We start from the raw sequence: 13,828 nt of genomic DNA on the forward strand, positions 1-13,828 counted from the left end.
TGGCAGAGGTGGGCGTGAGGGAGGGTTCTCTCTCTTTCCGGATGAGGGTGTTGAAAACATATCGAGGAGCCCCCCCATAAGGGTCCCTGGTAAATGGGGGAGTCGCCGCTTTTTTTTTTTTTTTTTGCTGCTGAAGTCGCCCACGCACCATCCAGATTGTCCTGTGGGGAGGGAGCTGAGATTTTCCCCTTATCCTCGCTGCTTAGTACGTGGGCGCTGGCAATGAGATGGCTCAGAGACGGGGGCGAGGAGGCACCGTGGGTGTGAGGGTTGCGGGCATTTTCTCACTTATACGACTCCAAAGATTCACACAACATCCTCCTTTGCACCTAAACGTCCCTCTCCTGGGTAAGGTTTGGGGAAACCCTGATTTCCTGATTAAAGATGGGGGGAAGGGAATATAGAAACAGCGGAAAAATTCTTACAGAAATCCTTTCTTTCTTTTCCCCCTTCTGTTTTTCAGTCTCCAACAGTCCCCTGGTCATGAAATCGCTCAGGTTGCCGGCTTCTGCCCTCTTCTGCTTCCTTCTGCTGATTAAGGGGCTGGGAGGAGCGCCCCCCGGGCGCCCAGAGGCGCAGTCACCTCCCCTCAGCTCTGAGCATAAAGAGTCGGTAGCTGGGGACGCAGTGCCAGGGCTGAAGGATGGTCGCGCCCCAGAGGTCCGAGCCGCTCGAAATTCAGAGCCGCAGGACGAGGGAGAGCTTTTCCAGGGTGTGGATCCCCGGGCGCTGGCCGAGGTGCTGCTACAAGCACTCGACCGCCGGGCCTCTCCCCCGGCGCCAGGCGGCTCCCAACGGGAGCCATCGGAAGAAGCAGCAGAAGCTCTATTAACCGAGACCGTGCGAAGCCAGACCCACAGCCTCCCAGCGCCAGACACCCAAGCGCCCGTGGCCCCATCTCGCCCTCAGACTCAGGAGAATGGTCCCGAGGCGGGCGACCCCTCCGAGGAACTTGAGGCGCTAGCTGCCCTGCTCCAGGAACTGAGAGATTTCAGTCCGAGCAGCGCCAAGCGCCAACAGGAGACCGCGGCAGCAGAGACGGAAACTCGCACGCACACACTGACCCGAGTCAACCTGGAGAGCCCCGGGCCGGAGCGCGTGTGGCGCGCTTCCTGGGGAGAGTTCCAGGCGCGTGTCCCGGAGCGCGCACCCCTGCCACTCCCGGCTCCCCAGCAATTCCAGGCTCACATGCCCGAGAGCCGCCCCCTTCCCGAAGCCCACCAGTTCGGGGAAAAAGTGCCCTCCCCCAAAACACACCTAGGCGAGGCATTGGCACCCCTGTCCAAGGCGTACCAAGGCCTGGGTGCCCCCTTTCCCAAGGCGCGCCGGCCGGAGAGCTCACTCCTGAGCGGCTCCGAGGCGGGGGAGCGCCTTCTACAGCAAGGGCTGGCTCAGGTAGAGGCAGGACGGCGACAGGCGGAGGCCACCCGGCAGGCCGCGGCACAAGAAGAGCGGCTGGCGGACCTTGCTTCGGACCTGCTACTCCAGTATTTGCTGCAGGGTGGGGCCCGGCTGCACGGCCTGGGGGGTCGGGGGCTGCTGCCAGAGAAGGAGCGAGAGAGCGAGAGGGAGGAGGAGGCAGAGCAGGAGAGACGCGGCGGTGAGGAGAGGGTGGGGGAAGACGAGGAGGCGGCGGAGGCGGAGGCGGAGGCGGAGGAGGCGGAGAGGGCGCGGCAGAACGCGTTACTGTTCGCTGAGGAGGAGGACGGGGAAGCCGGAGCCGAGGACAAGCGCTCCCAGGAGGAGACTCCTGGCCACCGTCGGAAGGACGCTGAGGGGGCAGAGGGCGGGGAGGAGGAGGACGACGACGACGAAGAGATGGACCCACAGACGATAGATAGCCTCATTGAGCTGTCCACCAAACTCCACTTGCCTGCGGATGACGTGGTCAGCATCATCGAGGAGGTTGAGGAGAAGCGGAAGCGGAAGAAGAACGCCCCTCCCGAGCCAGTGCCTCCCCCACGGGCTGCCCCAGCCCCCACCCACGTCCGCTCCCCGCAGCCCCCGCCCCCCGCCCCCGCCCCCGCCCCAGCTCGAGAGGAGCTTTCGGATTGGAACGAGGTGCTCCCGCCCTGGGATCGGGAGGACGAGGTATTTCCCCCCGGGCCCTACCACCCTTTTCCCAACTACATCCGGCCGCGAACGCTGCAGCTCCCCGCTGCTTCGCGCCGCCGCCACTACCACCACGCCCTGCCGCCTTCGCGCCACTACCCGGGTGCGGAGGCCCAGGCCAGGCGCACGCAAGAGGAGGCGGAGGCGGAGGAGCGCCGGCTGCAGGAGCAGGAGGAGCTGGAGAATTACATCGAGCACGTGCTGCTCCGACGCCCGTGACCGGCCCCGCCCCCGAGCGCCACCTCAGCGAGCGCGGTCACCCCCCCCTCCGTGTCGCTCCAGTCCCTTCTGAGTATTTGCATGCGTCCCGGCCCTGCCCTCGGTCCCCGCCCCGCCCCGCCAGCGGGCTGCCCCACCTCCGGGCTGTGCGGGGGACCTGTCAGACTTCTTTTAGGTCCAAAGCCCGAACTCCCCAAACTCACTCATGGGTGTCCCAGGGCCAGCCCAGGCGGGCGGGTGGTTTGTGCGAGTTCCCTCCCCTCGCAGGGCGCTGTCCCCACCTAGTCTCCCAGTTCCATTTGTGTTTGTCTCCCGCCCTTTGGGCCTCCCACAAGCCTCCCCAGATCGCTGTGAATTTACCCCTTCCTTCCCTTCTCTCTTGTAAATACCCTCACGGAGGAAATAGTTTTGCTAAGAAATAAAGGTGACTATTTTATTAGGACTTTGTTCTCGGTTATTCACCCGTCCCCTTGGGCCCTGTGCGGTCCTTCCCAAGGGGCGGTGAGGGAAACGCCAGCCACAGCACCCATCTCCTCCTGCTCAAAAGTGAGGGTTGAGTGGCGCCAACCACTTTAAACCATATTTGGGGTAAAACAGGCTCACGTCCATTTGGAAACCCTAAATGGTGCTTAAAGTCATGGGTTCCCAGGGCCTGGCAGAGATGCAAAGTAGATAAGGAGTCACAGCTCTGGGCTACCTAGGAGGCTCTTATTTCGGTGACCCTGAGGGGCAACATAGGCTGTGCTGGTGGCTCCCTACAGCCCCTGTTCCACCTCATTGATGCACTTCCCTTAACTGCTCCCTAAATTTCCTGGCCTTACATACTTCACAAGAAATATGGGGAGAGGGGACCGTTGGCAGCCACAAAAAATTCTGGTTTTAGCTATTTCTCAACCCGTTTCTAAGCATAGGGAGTGGAATATACCCTTGAACTCCTGAGTCTCCTTCCCAAATAAAACTAAACCAGGCAAATGAAATCTTCCACAAAGAAACCTCAGAGGAGTGAAACCAGGTCCCCAGAAGTTTCTCCTCCCTGGCTGAAGACAGCTCAGGGAGCTAGCTGGTCTGACAGGGCATTGAGCTAGCAAATCTGTTTTGGGTAGGGGGCATCAGATAAAATCTAGGACAGTTAAATTTGCATTTGAGATAAACAATGAATATATTTGCATACGATACTTAACCTTAAAAATTATTCATTACCATACAAATTGAACTTTTTTTTTTAATTTTTTTCACCCTAATCTGGCAACCCCAATTCTGGGGAAGAGTCAAATGCAGTATTCCCTTCACCTCCCAACTGATCCCAGCAGCCCAGTTTTCTTTCGCAGAGCCTCAGGCAGGCAAAGTCCAGAAATGCTTTTCCTTTTATTTCAGAGGAAAGGAAATAAAGTCAGACACTTCCCTGCCCCACCCCCTTAACTCCTGCCTCACCCAGAATCTGCAGTGAAGGAAGGTCAGGGCCCAGTCTCCTATGAAGTCTGCCCTTCCCCCAACCCTCCCTCTCTCAAAGTGGCAAGGTTAGAAAAAAATTAACTGTTGTTCCTCCCTCAGCACTGGCCGGAGGCCCTACTCCAGCCAAGAAGGGAGGGTGCAGATGAAGGGAAAGGATGACCCAGTCACTACACAGATGCCCCCTTCCCAGGCAGAGAAGCTGCCCTGGTAGGCTGTAGGGGTTAGGGGGGTAGAGGTAGGTTATGGGGCAGGGAGAAGAGCCCTGAAAACCTTTTCCCTTTAACCTGGCATATTTATATATTTACAGTTATAAGGGAGGGAAGGAAGTTTGGAGTAATAGTTCTTCAAAGGCAGGAAATGAAAGCCAAATAGCACCCATCTTGGGTCTTGGTGGTATTTTCCTGCCTCCTAGCTCCAAAAACCTTCAGTAGGAAAAGGGGAAACAGGAGGTAGGGGGTGCAGGGAGAGACTGTTTGAGGGTCCTGAGCTTACAGCTCACTCCAAAAGGTGAGACAGAAGAGGAGGGACAGCTGAGTCCCACCCAGAAAAGGGCAACTTGTGCCCTGTCTCTCCACCAGCTTCCCACATCTCCATGCGGCCTGGGCGGGGGCTATGCCAGACCCATCTCCTCCAACACACTGCGCGGCGACTCATCCTCCTAAGGCAGAGACAAACAGAGGGTGACAAAGAGACACCAGGAGAGGCAGACAGGGAACGAGGGAGGTGGGTGGGCAAGACAACAGCATCACAAGGACAGAGGCAGAGTGGGGGAAGCACACAGAGAAATAGGGAGAGGAGAGAGAAGACAATGTGAGCTCAAGGTAGAACAGCTGGAACCCTTCAGAGGAGTTCCCCAGCCTCCTAGAACCACCTCCCAGAGCCAACTGTGGTAAGGGGGGGGGGTCTAGGTTGAGTAGCTACTACCCAGAGAACCCAAAGCCATATTGGTGAACAGGGGGCCCGGCCTTAGTATCTGAGGGGAAAGGGAGTGAAGGTGAGACTGGGGGATGGGAAACATTTTCTGAGGGCTGAGGGTGGTGGCAGATGGTTGGGTCCTTTTTTCAGGGGTGGGGGAGAGTGAGAAGTTGTCATTAGGGCTCTGAGGTAAGGTGAACCAGACTGCAGAGGGATGAGTCATTAGGGTCTGAACAGAGCACTAGTAACAAGGGTGTGTGTGTGTACCAGGGCATGTGTGTGCTAGGGTGTGTGTGTGTGTGTGTGTGTGTGTGTAAGAGAATCTGTACCAGTGAGGTAGCAAGCCCAGTTCTGCTCTTTCTCCTATTGCAGAGATGAGCCCCCTATCTCACCCCCTCCTCAGAGCCAGCTCAGGCCAGCTTGCTTGTCACTGCAGATTCTGGTGACTCATCTTCCTGCACCAAGACTCAGCAGTGGCACAGCAGAGAAGGGGCAAGCAGTAATGGGGTGAGGGCAGGGGCGCCAGATAGCAGGGTGAAACAACAGCTACGTGCTCTCTACTTCAACCCCCAAATCCCTACAGCCTTTTGCTTCTGAGAAAGAGAGGTTCATTTTGAGCATGTGTGTGTAAAAAAAGGTGGGGAGGGGGAGACACCAGGGAAGAAAAGAATTATCTACCATGTGCTCCGTCTCCAATTCTCTGAGTAACCTTTAAATGCCAAGAGAAGCATGGGACAAAGGAGATTCGGCTGAGGTGAGACACCATGGGTCTTTCAAGGAGAGAAGACCTGGCACAGGTGGGCTGTCTGCCACCCCGTCCCACCCCAAGCAACCAGGGCTTGAGGGCAACTTGGCCAACTGGGCATAGAGATGCCCCTTGGCGGCGGCAGGAAGTGGAAAGGGGGCAGCTGTGGCAGGCAGGCAGGGTGTCTGGGGGAGGGAGGGCCCCTCTACAGTGATACTCTTCTTCCTCCTCACTGTCTCGGGCCCATACCTCCTGTAGCAGGTCAGCCTGCTCAATAGCCTTTAGCACACTCTTCTTGGAGGTGTCCTGGACATCACCCCCCATCAAAAACTCATCCAAGATGAAGTAGGCCTTCTCAAAATTAAAGATGATGTCCAGCTCGCATACCTGAGAGGAGGGGGAAAAGGGAGAGTTGAGTAATGAAGTCCATTCCCACCCCACATGCCCCACCTCTTTTCTGAATATGTCTCTCCGTCTCCTTCTTGACTACTCCTCCCACCTTGGGTTCTTGTCCCAGGTTTATGTCCTCCTAACTCCTAGGCTTTAGTACTTGGTTCAAGTTTTCCCTCTCCTTCTCTTGCCTCTTTCTCTGTGATCATAAATTAGTTGCTCTTTACTATGGCTCTTATTGCCTCCCCCCAGATCCGCAACACTGTTCCCACTAGCGGCTGGGCTTGCCACCTTCCTTAGGTCCTATGGGACAGGGAAGGGGGGGGTCAAGATTGGGAACTACTGATATAATCTGAATATCGCCTCTGTCCTTTTATGATAAGTCTGAGCTAAGCTCCAGATGGACCGATTAAGTGGAAGGTTCTGGTCTCCACCCCACTCCCCCAGACTGATTAAGGGGCATGGCTAATGTGTTTAAGGGTTAAAGAGGGAGATTAATTACCGTTCTCAGTGCTCCAACTTCACCTCTCCCAAGTATCCCAGGGCAGAGAGTAGAAGGGCCCCAGAGTTTGGAGGAAAGAGGGGATTGCTGAGTATGGAAACAGGGGAGGGTGGGGAGACTTACACTGCCAAAGTATTTGTCCAGAAGCTCCACATATCTGTGGATCAGTTCCAGTGTGATGAGCTCATTGTCTTGGCCCTCAATGGCGCAGCAGAAATAGAGGCTGGCATATCTGAGGACAGGGGCACATGAGAGATAGCTGAAAGGGCTATTGGACCTGCTTCAGTACCCAGACAGTCTGGGCTCAAACCTCTCATTTCTCTTCTTTCCAGGCCCAGGTCTGTGTGGCTACTGGACAAAGTGGGGTGGCCCCAGGGTATAAAAATAGTACCTTGCTCAGCCTTAGTACCTCTCACAAACGGGCAAAAACCAAACTCTTTCCTCCTGCTCTCTGACCTGCTCAGTTTGACTCAGCAAAAACCTGAGCCAATTTCCCCGCCGCAGAGAAGGACCTGGAAATGGCGTGTGTGTGTGTATTGGGAAAAGTGGCACAGGATTCATGACTGTTGAATGAGACAGCAAGGGATATGTGTAATGGACAAGATAGGGCCTTTGGGACAGAAGTTAAGTAGGTGTGAGACTAGAGCAAAACTAAGCGGAGAACAAGAATTTCTTTAAGGTGAACATGGAAAGGAAAGAAAGCTGGAGTTCATCATTGCTCTCGAGATGTCTTAGTTCCCAGTTCTCCCTGACCTAGGGACTGCTTATTACTCAGTCATTTAAACCCATGGCCAGGCCCCAGTCAAGCAGGATCCAGGCAGATCTGAAAGTAGGTGGGGTCACCTCTTATAGACAACTTTGAGGTCCCTCCACTCCAGGAAGCTGCACATCTTGGGCTTGCGAGCCAGAACCACCTGCATGAGCTCCCGAACCATCTTCTTTCTCTCCTTGTCTGACGTGGCCAGGTACCATTTTTGCAGCCTCAGCTTTCCCTGCCGGCTGAATAGCAGCATGAATCGCATCTGGGGGAAGGGGGTGTAGGGGCAGGAGAAGGAAAGGCAGAGCTGAGGTTTAGAGATTTGGTTCTCTGAGTTTCTTTTCTCCACAAACACACAGCCCCAAACTCATCTCATCTAACTCTTCTCCACTCACAGTTTCTACTTTCTTCAAATAATCAGCCCTTGTTCTCAACTCTGGGTATTCCCACCAGCTGGTGCCTTTCCTTCTGGGGAGTATCAGAGCTTCTAAGTCTGTCTGTCATTTGGGTTCAAATCCTGGCTTTACTAGTTGAGTAATTTGCTTTGGACAATTATTTCATGTCTCTGGGCCTCAGCTTCCTGGTCTGTAAAACAGATATAATAAAGTACCTACCTTACAGAGTTGTTAGGAGGGATTAAATGAGTTAATACATGCAACAGTGCCTAGCACATGGTAAACACTATAACACATTAGGTATAACTATTATTTTTCCCTGACTTCCTGTTTCCTAACCATTTCCTACATGTTAAGTAAAATGTCTAGCACAGTGGCAATCAGCCCAGAGCTGATGTCAGCTTTCTTCCATATACCTTCTATCCACCACCACATGAAATCAGGTATTTTGTCCCTGGAGAAGCTACCTCAATTCCCCAGCCCATCCTAGCCATTCACCTTTAAAGATGTCCCTAACACACTGCCCTCCTATGCCAGTCTATGCCCAGGGCTATCCTTCATGTTGCATATGGCATTGGGATCCCCCCTCCCCCAAATTCCTCTCTTCTCTCTCCTCAGCCATTCAGGCATTTGGGCATTGATATTCCTCTCTCTCTCTTTTTAATCCTTACCCTAGGATATGCTTTTTTATTGATTTTAGAGAGGAAGGGGGAGAGAGAGAAATATTGATGTGAAAGAAGCATCAACCGGTTGTCTCCCATATGCACCCCGACCAGGGATCGAACTCACAACCTAGCCATATGCCCTGACCAGGAATCCAATCTGCAACCTTTTGGTGTAGAGGGACAATGCTCCAACCATCTGGGGCCACCCAGCCAGGGCTCCTCTCTTCTTCCTTTCATGGTACCTCCTGCTACATGCCCACTCCTTCCCAAAGTGACCAATTTCCCTTTCAGTTAGGACACTGCTATCCAGGGTGGCTCTCCAAGGGAATGTTTATGGAACAGGCTCAAGCTGGGTAGAGTGGGGAGGAATGTAGAGCCCTCGATACACCGGTGCGCCCCAGCTACCCAGTTCCAAGGGGTCCAGGCCACATCCTGGAGTTACCGCCTTCTCCCTGCAGCTCTCCTCTCCACGGACATTACCAGGGCTGGAATCCCTGGGTGTGTAGAACAGTACTAGTTTAATACTGGTTAGTAGGCTAAAGATCATAATTAAAAGGGTTTTTTGGTGGTGAGGAAGGGGAAGCGCCGTTGGCATGAGGGGAAGGCAACAGAGGGGCGCAAGGGAGCCGTGCACGTCTAAGAAGGGGGTGGAGGGACCAGCAGGAAGACGGAAGGCCTGGGTTCCGGAAAGAGAATGGGGTGGGGGGCGGAGAGCGAAGAGCACCGGAGCCGGGGTTCCAAAGCCTAGGTCCCCAAGAGCAAGACCTCGAGCCCACTTGCTTTACCCACCTCACCCAGCCTCTAGGCGAGCCGGGCGATAAACCGAGGCAGGACGTCCACTCCTCGGACCCGGAAACTATCGCCTCCCATACAGCCCTAACCCCGGGGCCGCCGTGTGACCCGTGCCCCCGGCTGCCTCGCTCCGCCTACAGGCCCTCGTGCCCCTACTTCTCGGGCAACTTCCCTGCGGCAGTGGTCGGGACCCCTTGGATCGCGACCAGCGCGCTCCCCCTGGCTTGAGACGGTCCCGCCGCCCCCTAAATCAGCTCTCTCTCGCCCCACGAATGCGCCCTTTCCCCGCGCCTCCTATGTAAAGCCATTCCCAGCTGCTCTTCCGAGGCCGGCTCGCCCACTCGCCCAGGAAAGTGAGGTCCTCTGAGGACCCGAGGAAGGAAAAGTGGCTCCCACAGAGGGCGGCCTCCAAGGACCCTCACAGGTACAGCCCACGTCCCTCGGTCCTCCTCCCCTTCCTCTTCGCACAGCCTACCATCCTGCAGCCTCCGTCTTGGCAAGTCCCTCGCCGGCCACCGTAGGTGCCAGCTCCACTCCCTTTCTTATTCTTTCTTCTCTTCCTCCCCCTCCGGTTTGAAGCCCCGCCCCGTCCCGCCCCTTCACGTTGAGTACTGCGCAGGCGCCAACGCTGCGGGGCGCGCGGGCGGGGACGGGGGAGGAGGAGCGGAAGCCATGGCAACCAGGTCCTTAACTTCAGGTTTGAGCAGCTCTGTCGTCATGGTAACCAGGCTGTCCTGTGGGCTGCTTGGAGGATGAGGGAGAAAGACAATGAGGTCCTCGAGCTTTGTAACCTTGGGTGAAAAGGGCGGGAAAAGGGGTGCGGGGTGAATGGGAGGAGCATTGGAGTTTGTGATTTGTAGGGAGTACTAATGGAGGGTCGCGGGCAATCGAGAGGGAGCAGGGTAGGAATTGGATGTAGGGAAGGAGGAATGACGAGGAAGACTGGAATACAATGGGTGGTGGGGCAGACATGAGGAAAAAGTATAGAGTTCAAAATAGATATCTACTGAAAACCTGGTAGATGCAACACCCTCTTTTTATTGAATTTATTGGGGTGACATTGGTTAATAAAATTATATAGGTTTCAGGTGTACAGCTCTATAATGCGTCATCTGTATATTGTAGTCTGTATTCACCACACCAAGTCAAGTCTCCTTCCATCACCATTTATGCCCCTATACCCTCTTCCACCTCCATCCACCCCCTGTCCCTCTGGTAATAACCATACTGTTGTCTGTGACTATGAGTTGTTGTGGGTTTTTTTTTTTTTTCACTTAATCCCTTCACCTTTTTCACCCAGCCCCGCACCCCTCTGACAGTTGTCAGTCTGTTTTTTATCTATGAGTGTGTTTCTATTTTGTCTGTTAGTTTATTTTGTTCATTAGATTCCACATATGAGTGAAATTATATGGTACTTGTCTTTCTCCATGCTGTCTTAAAGGGTAAGATTTCCTTATTTTTTACTGCTGAGTAGTATTCCATTGGATAAAATGTACCACATCTTTTTTTATCCACTCACCTACTGATGGACACTTGGGCTGCTTCCAAATCTTGGCTATTGTAAATAACATAGGTGTGCATATATTCTTTCAGATTAGTGTTTTGGGTTTCTTCATATATATTCCCAGACATGGAATCACTGGGTCATAAGGCGGTTCCATTTTTAATTTTTTGAGGAAACTCCATACTGCTTTCCACAGTGGTAGCACCAATCTGCATTTCCACTAACAGTGCACAAGGGTTCCCTTTTCTCCACATCCTCACCAACACTTGCTGTTTATTGATTTATTGATGATAGTCATTCTGACAGGTATGAGGTGATATCTTATTGTGGTTTTAATTTGCATTTCTTTGATGATTAGTGACACTGAACATCTTTTCATATGTTTATTGGTCATCTATATGTCGTCTTTGGAGAATTGTCCATTCAGATCCTTTGCCTAGTTATTAATTGGATTGTTTGTTTTTTTTGGTGTTGAGTTTTATAAGTTCTTTAATAAATTTTGGATATTAACCCCTTATCAGATGTATTATCAGCAAATATGTTCTTCCATTCAGTGGGTTGCCTTTTGTTGTTGTTGATGGTTTCCTTTGCTGTGCAAAAACTTTTTAGTTTGATGTAGTCCCATTTGTTTGATGTAGTCCCTAGCCCAAGAAGATATATCAGAAAAAATATTGGTAAGGGAAATGTCTGAGATTTTACTGCCTATGTTTTTTCTAGGATTTTTATGGTTTCAAGTTTTTAATCCATTTTGAGTTTATTCTTGTGTATAGTGTAAGAAGATGGTCTAGTTTCATTTTTTTGTATGTATCTGTCCAATTTTCCAACACGATTTTATTGAATAGACTGTCTTTACCCCACTGGATGTTTCTGCCTCCTTTGTCAAATATTAATTGACCATAAAGGCATGAGTTTATTTCTGGGCTCTCTATTCTGTTCCATTGATCTATGTGTCTGTTTTTATGCCAGTACCATGCTGTTTTAGTTACCAAGGCCTTATATCAGGTGACATGATTGCTCCAACTTTGTTCTCCTTTCTCAAGATTACTATGGCTATTCAGGGTATTTTGTGGTTCCATATAAATTTTTGGAATATTTGTTCTAGTTCTGTGAAACATGCCATTGGTATTTTTGTATCTTGATAGGAATTGCTTTGAATCTATAGGTTGCTTTGGGTAGTGTGGACATTTTAATGATGTTAATTCTACCTATTCATGAACATGGTGTATGCTTCTACTTATTTGTATCTTCTTCTTGTTTCTTCAGTGTCTTACAACTTTTTGAGCACAGATCTTTTATATCTGTAGTCAAATTTATTCCTAGGTGTGTGCTTTTTTGTTTTTTAATCCTCACTTGAGGATATTTTTTCCATTGCTATTCAGAGAGAGAGAGAGAGAGAGAGAGAGAGAGAGAGAAATACAGATGTGAGAGAGACACATAGATTGGTTGCCCTCCTCACATGCCCCGACCCAGGGCAGGGATTGAGTCTGCAACCAAGGTATGTGCCCTTGGCTGGAATCAAACCTGGGACCCTTCAGTCCACAGGCCAGTGCTTTAGCCCCTGAGCCAAACCAGCTAGGGTTCTTAGGTGTGTTTTTTTATGCAATTGTATATGGGATTGTTTCCTTAGTTTCTCTTTCTGAGAGTTCATTATTGGTGTATAAAAATGCAACTGATTTCTGGATATTTTGTATTCTGCTACTTTACTGAATTCATTTATCAGTACTAGTAGTTTTTTTGGTGGAATCTTTAGGGTTTTCTATGTACAGTATCATGTCATCTGCAAATAATGACAGTTTTACTTCTCTCTTTCAATTTGGATGTCTTTTATTTCTTCTTATCTGATTACTCTGGCTAGGACTTCCAGTACTAGCAACACCTGGTTAAAGTAAGAGAAATATATAGGTGATAAGGGAGATGAGAATAAAAGAGAAAAGGAGGTGCTGATATAAAAGTGAAGTAAGGAAAAGGGGGAGAAACATGAAATAAGACAAAAGGAGGGAAATAAAGAGAATCTTAAAAGGTTAGCATGGGTCAAAACTAAAAAGGAACAGATATAACCCAGACACAAATGTAAAGATCAGGAGGAAGTAAATTGTAATATAAGCTTTTTAGCTGAGGATGTTCATGGGTGAGGGTATATGCCAGTGTGTGTTTCCATGTAGTAAAGTAAAGGGGTTTGCATATAAGAGAAAAATTTTCAATTTTGTCATGCTGGAAACTTAATGGCTATCGAAAGATAATTGTTGGTAACAAATAATGCTATTATTTTTTTTAGTAGCACTTGAAGCAATTGTTGGTAAGGTCTTACCTGTCTCCACTTTATGTTATTCTTTTCTTACTCTTTGTTATGGAGATAATATTCTCTAGTTGCAAGAGGATGGGCTTAATTCACCCTGGGATGCAATCTGGTCTCTGACTCTTACTTGCCTTAGGTGAGCCATTTAACTCTCCATTTCCTCATTTTAAATTTGAGGATAAGAGATTGCAAGATTGTTCTGAGGGTGTGTAGAAAGTATCTGGCACACTGTAAACACTTGATAATGGTAGCAATTATCCTTATTTCCTTTTCTGAAATTCTGTTGCCTACTACTTTTTCTTCTTCCTTTCTTTTTCATTTCCCTTTCTCCCCTGCTCATATCTTAGGCTTGCCAATGGCATAGACATTGGCTGAATTACCTTGGTGTTTTTTAGGTCAAGAATAGTATCAATAGCTTGGCCAGTGTGGCTCAGTGGTTGAGCATGGACCTAGGATCCAGGAGATCACAGTTGGATTCCTGGTCAGGGCACATGCCCTGGGTTTTGGGCTCAATCCCCAGCAGGGGGCATGTGGGAGGCAGCTGATCAATGACTCTCAACACTGATGTTTCTGTCTCTCTCTTCCTCTCTGAAATCTATAAAAACATATTCTTTAAAAAAGAATAATATAAATAAAGCAAGTTATTAGGTTGAGAAGAGTAAATCATTCTGGCGAGAAAAGAAGGAGTGGGAGTATGTAACAAGGGCAGGAGGCAAAACAAACTGAGATGTATCCCCTCTCATGGGGGAAAGGAGAAGGTTGTAATAAGGGAGTAATGAGAAGCGAGGTAAGGATGTAAAGCAGACAGGGAGGCAACAGCCGGTGGAAGTTTGGAAGCTCGAGAGGTGTAAACTACTGCACTCCTTGGAAAGCTGACACTTTCTAGAATTCCTTGTCTCAATGTGGGATCCCTAGTGAAACAATAAGATTCATGAAAGAATTGTTAGAAATGGGGATTTTGCTCCTGTAGAATCATAGAGCTCAAGTGGTTCTAACTAGTTAGAAAACATTGGTCAGGGTTTCCTCATTGTTAGTGAATGACGACTATAGAGTCTGAGTCGGTAGGTCTGTTGTGGCTGTGTCT

The 13,828-nt window shown here is 50.4% G+C and overlaps 2 protein-coding genes across 2 annotated transcripts; one reads left to right on the forward strand and one right to left on the reverse strand.

Moving 5' to 3' along the window:
• Positions 1–483: 483 nt before the first annotated feature.
• Positions 484–2,766, forward strand: VGF (VGF nerve growth factor inducible; the record flags this gene model as incomplete). The annotated part of the gene is made up of 1 exon (XM_081133742.1): positions 484–2,766. The coding sequence occupies one exon, from the start codon at positions 484–486 to the stop codon at positions 2,329–2,331; it is 1,848 nt and encodes a 615-aa protein (XP_080989868.1). The 3' UTR covers positions 2,332–2,766.
• On the reverse strand, positions 2,742–9,531 carry AP1S1 (adaptor related protein complex 1 subunit sigma 1). Its single transcript, XM_081133743.1, has 5 exons — positions 9,420–9,531; positions 7,179–7,357; positions 6,459–6,567; positions 5,693–5,830; positions 2,742–4,441 (listed from the first exon to the last, which is right to left on the reverse strand). Exons 1-5 carry the CDS (start codon positions 9,420–9,422, stop codon positions 4,394–4,396), a joined length of 477 nt encoding a protein of 158 aa, XP_080989869.1. The 5' UTR covers positions 9,423–9,531; the 3' UTR covers positions 2,742–4,393.
• Positions 9,532–13,828: the final 4,297 nt, after the last annotated feature.

Source organism: Miniopterus schreibersii, assembly GCF_964146895.1.
Source record: "Miniopterus schreibersii genome assembly, chromosome: 3".
Lineage (NCBI taxonomy): Eukaryota > Metazoa > Chordata > Mammalia > Chiroptera > Miniopteridae > Miniopterus > Miniopterus schreibersii.